Here is a 9,358-nt window from a genome sequence, read left to right as displayed (position 1 = left end):
CAATTGTGACAAAAAAATGATATAATAATTCACAATTATCATACAAAAATTCCATTTAATATAAAACTTTATGGAAAAATAAATTTCAAGACCATGAACATTCTGGTCTTACACCAAAAATGCCATGCAAGTGAAAATTTTTGTATTTAAAATTTATTTAAAACGATTTCACAATATAATCGGTAAAGCGACAATTTTTACGATTTAATTCTAAATCAAACTATAAAAATTGAAATGACTTAAAATAAAATTTTGTACATTTTGGAACAATTTCCAAGAGCTAAAAATTCAGAAATTTCGAGCCCTAAAGTTAAATCAATATTTATTTACAAAATAACCATTATTTACCCATTTTTATCAAATAAAAATCAATAAACTACCTAAATTAATCACATTAACCTAAAGTATCTACTTATCTCATAAATAGAACATTAATGTGGTTATTTATAAATAAATATGCATAAAATTAACATGCAATCAATTTTAATTAACTCTTAATTAATTTTAATGCATTTTTACTCAATTTTATGCCAATTTAAGTTATAAAAAGTGGAAAAAGTTAACAAAAATCAAATTTTCGTTCCATATCATCCTAAGACAAGATTATTTACATGCAAGACTATATTATGTGATAAAACTAATTTTAGTAACATAATATCAATTTTATTAATTTATCTCATAAATTACTAAAATCGTCTTAAGACAACATGCATGTATTTAACAATATTCTGATACCACTTGTTAGTTATTTAGACCAAATTAATACTCATCTTATGATATTAAAATTACAAATTAATTTAACGTGGTCTAAATCTACATGCATGCAAATAAAAAGTATAAAAGATGGTTTTAAACCATCTTAAGACAAAAAAATCCTTACATTGCTATAAGGCAAATATGGGCACTACAAAGGTCTCATACCTTTATAGTTCTTGAGCTATTCAACTATGGATGATCCTCCAAGAACACCAATTACCAATATAGGTAATCTCCTTTGGTGGCACCCAAGATTAACCCAAAATACTACTAAAATTAATAACTAGTTAATAGTAGTAGTAACCATGTAATTGTATATTTGATGTACTAATTAATATTATTACTTTGATAATATTATTAGTTAGTTTTTATATGTGTTTTATGATGAAAATGATGAACAAAATAAGAAGAAAATTTGGTCTCTTGGTGATGAAGAGAAACCGGCCAAAGCACCCTTAAAGACCAAAAATTTCTTCAAATTTTTCCAACATGTTAAATGGTGTAATTGCATGGGTATTTATAGGCAGATGTGGAGATAATATTAAGTGGAAAAATGCCACTTAATGGACACTTGTGATGTCCTCATAAAACCGGTACTAGTGGACATATTTGAGTCCATTTCGGTTTTCGACATTTGCCCCACAAATGCTTATAAGTCTTATATTTAATTATCTTACATAATTAAATATTAATTTAATTATTTAACACTTAAATAATACAAATTAACTACCAATGACTACTTAACCATTAAGTAATCATAAGACCATTTTATCAACATACAATGTGTCAATATTATCCCACTTAGCTAATTTTACAACCTCTTGTAAAAATTAAATAGCTAATTAATTCCATCTCAAAACAAAAAACACATATCGCATAAAATTAATTAATTAATAAATTCTAATCATTTATTATTTAAATATCTCATAATTAAATAATAAATCTCTTTGTCCCGAGTTCGTAACTCGTAATCAAATAATACATTTATGTGACTAACTAAGAGTCAAATAATACAAGGAATTAATTATCTCGTATCTCATACAAACAATTAATTTATTCTATTTGGGCGTCATCCTATAGGTGTGACCTAAAGGGATCGGTGATTACACATCACACACGACAAGAATAATGTCAAACTCTAGTCAGCCAATCATTACCGATTAACGATGACCAGCTGACAAATAAATAAAATAAATCCCCGATATTCCTTTTATGATATTTAATATGTAAACGCACTCATCGTGGAGGACACTACTCCAACAGACCTGGCATAATAAACCCGAAGCTGATAAAACAAATGAAAATATATGAATTGATAACCGATCGAACAACTTGGTATGAGTAACTTACATAGTAGACGAAATTCGACTCAATCCGAATCGAACCGAAACTAAAATTAAGTCAATCATAACCGAATGATACCCGAACCTGAATATATCTAAACCGATAATAACTTAACTGATTGACATGAATTCACAATATTTATTTTTTCATATACATACTTTTATTTTAGGTGCTTTTTCCTTAATTCATTATTTTTTGATAGTATTATGAATTATTATATTCAAACTGAAAAGTATATGGTACATTTAAACTAATTTTTCACCTTTAACTCAAGAAAATTATGACCCGAAACTCAACTGAACTGATATTAACCCAACTCAAAATAGCACAGACGATTAAAGTGACAAACCGAATGAACACGATCGAAATCGATCTGAAATTGAAAATAAAGTCATGTTGATTTAAATCGGACTGATTTAGTCTGATCTGAAATCGAACCGCATGACCCATTTGCAATTCTATATGTGTGATGTAAAAAAATTAGAGGAAGATAATTGGTGAGAATTCCTAGCTTCATTGTTAAGCTTAGAACTCTATCCATATGAATAGTATTTACGTCTTATTTATAGGCTGATTACAATGCCGTGATAAAAATGTAATTTAATCAAATCTCAGCTTAAAAAATTTGGTTGTTATTTTTGCAAGACGTTTTTACCCACTCCAATACATGTTTGACAATATTATCCTTCTCATTGTCCATTTATTTTCTTATCATTACTTTTTCTCTTAAATTTCAATCTACTCTACGGCCACTAATGACATCACCCACCCTACATCGTCACCCACTGCCCCAATACGGCACTATGTACCTGTAATAGCCTCACACACCGGAAAGCCTTTGGCTAGGCCTTCCTAACGCTTCAAGGTGTTACACGTCTTGGTTGCCCAAGGAAATGGAAACGTTGATAGGTAATGATAACCCATTTTTTGCATAGATAAGTTCAAAATTAAAGAGACATCATTAAGTTATACAAACCATATGTAATGCCTTAGGACCCAATAATACAAACCAAGTTTAAGGTAACTAATCAATCGATGTTACGTTCCCTCTCTAACTTTCTCTCTCCCTTTTCCCCAAAAAAACCCCAAAACAAAACCCTAAATTATTCCAGCCGCCGCCTCCCCCTTCCACACACCTCTTATCTTCTTCTCCCGCTACTTGATCGCCGGAGATGGGTTCTCCCTTTAACCTATCTCCGGCGATTACCCACGTCTCCTGTGTATCTCGGTCCTCTTTAGCTTGATTTTACTCCGTTTGCTGGCGTCAGATCTGCGCTCGTCGATAGTCCGGTGGACTGGGTTGAGTGTTTTATTTCATGTCTCCGAGGTCGTTCCGTTCCTCCGTTCTCCTGTCCTGTCATCGAAAGTCTTGCATGTAATCCAAGGGTGTTTCCCCTCTCCCTCGCCCCTTCCCCCGTCCCTGGTAAGTTTCCGTCTGTGAGGTCGTCTGTCTTGTTGACGAACATAACTTCGTCTTGTTGTTGCTGTTTTCTATATGTGGTTGTGGTCTTGGGTCGATCCGGTGTTTCCCCTTCCCCTTGCCCCTCCCCCCATCGATTGGTCCCATCTCCTGTTCTTGTTTTTGTCGGTCGAAGTCGTTTTTGTCGGTCGGAGTCGTCCTCTGGTTTGGTTTGTTGCATGTAAGCCGATGGTCCTGGGGGGTTCGGTTGGAATTTGGAGTCTCGGAGTCTTTGTCGGGGTTTGGTGTGTGGTCGGTCACCGTGTCTTTGTGGCTTGTTGCGGGGTCCGTTTCCTTCTTTGGTGGGAGTGAGTCATTTGCTGTTGAGGTCCCTTTGTGTCTGTTTGAGGCGTGTTTGGTAAGGCGGAGCTGGAGATTTGGTTGTGGCGTTGGTTGGGTCGGATGCGGTGGTTTCCACTCGTAATGTTTTATCTATTTGTAACATGTTTTTTATTTTATCCAATAATAATGGTAAGGACTGCTTTACATTCAGTTTGTATTGTTCCCATCGCTTTTCGGATTTCAGAGATGGTTTTGGTTTGGGGGTTGTTCAAGTGGTTCTCCTTATTGCCAGCTCTTCACTTACTCGGTTTTCTGGACTATGAGTCCTATGGTCAATGGGTTCAATTTCTAAGGTGTAGGAGAGTGATCTCCGCCGATGGCAGACTTCGTCGTCTTGCTCATCACATTTTCTTTCTTCATTCTTTTCGTAAGAGTGGAAGTACACCTTGTCATTGCCGCTCTGCGACTCGTACGCATCAATGGTTTCCGGAAGTCAAGTGTGCTTTTGAAGCTGGCTTGGGTGTTCATGGCCAATCCTCCGTCCTTTTCCGTCCCTTCAGCGATCTAGTTTATCTTAATGCTGTTGTTTTAGGTTTAAATAATGATTATGTAACCATTAGGTATGGCTTTGTGGTGCTAGATTTAGTTGTCGGATTTCTGGTGCTACTTAGTCGAGTAGCTTACTTTGTAACATTGTAAGTTATTCTCCTTATGCTGTCAAAAAAAAAAAGTTTAAGGTAACTAAAAGTGATGTATAAAGACTTAAACGAAACTAGGCGATGACCACTAAGTGATGACGTCCTCCATGCCTCCGAGTATCAAGCCGAATACATCAAACCTGCCAATCAAGCTGCTCCCCATATGATCGAAAATATCATATGGTTCACCACATATATTTGAAAACATAAAAGGGTCAGTTCCAATATGAAAGAATTGTATAACCCTCAAATTAAACTCTTTAATTATAGATCTAAATTTCTCATAAATTAGATGTTGATCTAGTGCATGCATAACCTTATATAAAAGAAGAGTAAGAAAATTTTTCCTTACATTAGGGAAAATCGATCTAAGGGCACAAGTGAGGACTCCTTCCTACACTTGTTCTTGAGCTACCGTTTAAAGGATGATCCTCCAAAACTCTAATATTAGTGATTCTCCTCTTGATGGCACCAAGACAACCCCTTAATTCTAATAAATATATTAACTAGATATATAAATTAGAAACCTTAATATTAATCTTATTATTATTTCTATTACTACTTTTAGTAATCTAAATATAAGATTTTGAACAATATTTTTCTAAAACTTATTTTAGAGAGATAAAGAGAGAAGCAAGAAGTAAATCATCTAAATATGAATATATGAGAAAACAAGAACAATTCTTATCAAGTGAAGAGGGGGAAAACCGGTAGGTAGGGGGTGGTCTAAGGACCCAATGCATGCCCTTTAACTTTTAGGATTGTTCTTATCAAAAGAACTAGGGTGTAGATTAGGTTAAGAAGTTAATCATTGTGTTTTCCAAAATATAAAATAATTAACCATCTCACCCCATTTACCTTCTAAAACCCGGCTCCTTTATATAATATGGAGTCCATTTTATTTTTGTCAATTGTCACTTTGTCATATAATGTGTAACATGTAACATGTTATTAATAATATTAATGCATATTTAACAATTAAATATCATTACATATATTAATACAATTATTGAATTATATATAACAATTGAGTAGTAATTCATGATTACAAGTATATAAAATGGTTCATGTTAATATAATCTACAACAAATTATAATTATAATTAACCAATCATTCTTAATTTAATTGTTTCATAAACAAAATTTTAGTAATATAAAACATTTTATTTACTAAAACGAATCTCATTTAATCGAATTACAATAAGATTCATATTCTCACTCACATATATAAATTGTTCAATTTTTAAGGAATTAATTAATCTGTATCATGATACAATTAATTAATTTATCTATTAAGGGAATTGTCCTTTAAGTGTGACCTTAAGGGATAAACTGACTACCACCGTCAAATGACAGTAATGCCAAACTCTAGTCAGCCAATCATTACCGATTAATGTTGATCAGTTGACGTATAAATATGAATCATCCTTTCATGTATTCTTATCATGAGTTTTAATAATGTGATCGCACTATTGTCGAGGATACATACTCTAACAATCTCCCACTTGTCCGAGACAAGTGTGCGTCACCAATTCTTTTGTCTTATTACAGTCTCCCACTCAAAGCAAGGTGTATTGCAGGTCGTTCTTGCAAGTGATCATATCAAGAGTGGTTTCCTCGATCTGGAGAGTAACTGTCTGACCGAAATTATGTACGGTAGATACCTTCCAAGCGTGGCCACGCATTTTCAGTTCACTACTCTTCGAGTGGCACTGAGATTATTAAATAACCATGACAAGGGAGTGGACAATTCCTATCGCACTATTCCCTTTGCTTAGCGACATCTCATCATAACCCAAAAGATGTCCGTTAGACCTCATTTACGAAAATCGTAGAGCATAATTTAAAGTCACTCAGAAACTGTGCCTGTAATACTACGGTTTTATGAGCCTCTAGGTACTCTATCGAGTCGGCCTTACTCTGTCGAGTAAGGGTGTTTTACGATTTAAAACAGTTTCTGACCTGTTGGGTACTCGATCGAGTAGTCTTGATACTCGATCGAGTAGGCGACACTCGATCGAGTATGTCAGTTACTCGATCGAGTAGCCGGTTTACGGGGGGATGATTTGTCGGGTTTTGTTAATAATGCGATTTAATATATAAACACTTCCGTCACTTTCTTAATACACCTTTACAAACCTAATTACTTTCAAAAGAGAAAACAATCTACGTTCTTCGCATCAATCGCATTATTGGCAAATCCCGGAGCTTGAAAGGTCGGAATTTAGCTTTCTTTACACCTTTGTGATCCTTGCGTCTAGGGTAAGATCTACGTGCTGTTTTTATGGTATTTCGTTAAAGTTAGTTAAACCCTAACTTGGGGATTTGGGGATTTTGTTGTGTTTCTTGATTGGTAGTAATTGTATGATTGTATGTTAGGAGGAGGATTCGTAGAAGAGGCCTTTTGATAACAGCTGTTGAGATCGTCTGACTGTGTTGCTTTCTAGGTAGAGTTTCTCTACTCAGTATTAGTCCCATAATGTGTTGGTGGTGATTTGTGATTGTTGATTGTTATCATACGAGTATTGTGACGGTTGTTGGTTTTGTTTGCTGTGTAGTAGTTGTGATTGTTTGTATCTGTCTGTGTTCTTCGGGGCGCGTCCCTGGCTGAGTGGAGTTACTTGCGGGAGTGTCTTCACGCCCATTATTCACCTTCTGTGGAACCCGCCACTGAAGGGATGTGCACATTAATGGATTTGGGTTTATCGCTCGACGGAAATGAGCGGGGATTAGGTGGGAACGGTTGCGGTCCCCCACTGACGGCGTGGAGTGACCTGTTGCGATGGGCACTTTGGCAGGGCTACACACTTTCGTGTGTAGTCAGTATTGTGGAGTTGTGATGGAGTTCGGAGTATATCTGTGATGTTTGAGCTGTGTTGATTGTTGTGTTGTTAGATTATATAAATTGTGTGATTAATACTGACCCCGTTTATTGTTTTAAAAACTGTGGTGATCCATTCGGGGATGGTGAGCAGTTGTTGAGCAGGTATGAGTCGAGTTACATGGGATAGCTGGGATGTGCCACTCTCAGATGATAGAGTCTTCCGCTGTAGCCTGAGTAGTTTATTAGACATTTCATTTAGTTGAGTAGACAGTTGGTTTTGAGAACATGTAACCGTATTTTGGTTTTGGATTGAATCTTTTTCACTAAACTTATACTATTTAAATGTTGTTTCGTTATTGTCTTATGATTATCATTGCTTCGGGGAACCGAGATGGTAACATCTTTATACCTGGGTGGTCCTGGTAAGGCACTTGGAGTATGGGGGTGTTACAGTGCCAACCTGGGCGAACAGTCTCTAGTCAAAGAATTGATCCAAAAGAATACTATAGTAGCTCTCGCCACGACCAGACTATATGAATTACCAGAACTCTATAAGCGGTCATAGCCTGACAGAGTGTTCCTCACAGTCTGTCTATGTGATCGACTAGTCATCTCTTATGACCCTATGACACTTAAACTTGCCATCAATCGACTCACACTCTAGTCACTTAGAGACGTCACCTCATATAAGTAACTAGGGGCAATTACTATGTTAATACAGTTTACTTTAATAGGGTTCAATATTGTCTCAACAACCTATTTGGATAAAACAAAGTAATAAAATAAGTATAAAAGAGTTTAATATAAAACTCAAACGATAAATGCGATTATCATATATGAATAATCAATACAATATTATTAATTCATATCTCATAATCTAATACAAATTAGGCATACGCTTAAGACCCATGAAAACTACATGTCGGTCATGCGTAGCCAGTGGTAGAGTCTTGGTTAGAGGATCAGGAATATTATGATCTGTCCCAACCTTACAAATCTCTATTTCCTTCCTTTCAATATAATCCCTAATCATATGAAATTTTCTGGGTACATGTCTAGACTTGTTGCTAGACTTGGGTTCGTTACCTTGAAAGATGGCCTCTCTATTATCACAATAAAGTGTGATAAGATGTTTGGCGGAAGGGACTACCCTTAGTCCTTCTAATAACTGCCTAATCCATACAACTTCCTTGGCAGCTTCAGATGCTGCAATGTACTCAAGCTCCATTGTAGAATCCGCAACAACTGGTTCTTTGAAACTTCTCCAACTAAAGGCACTACCATTGATCATAAAAACAAAGCCAGCCTGGGACTTCAAGTCATCCCTGTCAGTTTGGAAGCTCGAGTCGATGTAACCCTTCACACTTAGCTCGGTATCACCTCTAAACACCAAGAATAAATCCTTAGTTCTTCTCATGTACTTAAGGATACTCTTGACGGCTACCCAGTGAATCTCACCTGGCTTGGCTTGATATCTACTTGTCATGCTTAAAGCATATGAAACATCGGGACGAGTGCATATCATGGCATACATGATTAATCCAACAGCGGAAGCATAAGGGATCAATGTCATGCGTTCAACATCTTCAGGCTCAGTGGGTGACTGAGACTTGCTCAAGGTAATTCCACTACCCATTGGAATCAAACCCCTTTTGGATTTTTCCATGTTGAAACGTCGAAGAATCTTATCAACATAAAATTCTTGAATTAATGTCAATATCCTTTTCTATTTATCTCTATAGATTCGGATACCTAATATGCGTTGTGCTTCTCCTAAATCTTTCATCTGGAAATGATTTCCCAATCACCCCTTGACAGAGGTAAGCATAGGTATATCATTTACAATGAGTAGTATGTCATCCACATACAAGATGAGGAAGACAACATTGCTGCCACTGATTTTCATGTATAAACACGGTTCCTCAACACTTCGAGTGAAACCATTCTCTTTTATCACATGATTGAAATGATGATTCCAACTTCTTAATGCTTGCTT

General features: G+C 35.7%; 1 protein-coding gene across 1 annotated transcript; it reads right to left on the bottom strand.

The window, feature by feature from the left end:
- Window positions 1-8,239: 8,239 nt before the first annotated feature.
- On the bottom strand, window positions 8,240-8,848 carry LOC141588445 (secreted RxLR effector protein 161-like). The gene has a single exon (XM_074409886.1). The coding sequence runs from the start codon at window positions 8,846-8,848 to the stop codon at window positions 8,240-8,242; it is 609 nt and encodes a 202-aa protein (XP_074265987.1).
- Between the last annotated feature and the right edge of the window lie 510 nt (window positions 8,849-9,358).

The sequence above is a fragment of the Silene latifolia genome, chromosome 6 (assembly GCF_048544455.1).
Source record: "Silene latifolia isolate original U9 population chromosome 6, ASM4854445v1, whole genome shotgun sequence".
Lineage (NCBI taxonomy): Eukaryota > Viridiplantae > Streptophyta > Magnoliopsida > Caryophyllales > Caryophyllaceae > Silene > Silene latifolia.
The sequence above is the reverse complement of the archived record's forward strand: the minus strand, read 5'-3'. Positions and strand labels throughout refer to the sequence as shown.

Coding starts and splice junctions, on each gene's coding strand:
- LOC141588445 (XM_074409886.1), bottom strand. CDS start 8,848: ATGACAAGTAGATATCAAGCCAAGCCAGGTGAGATTCACTGGGTAGCC.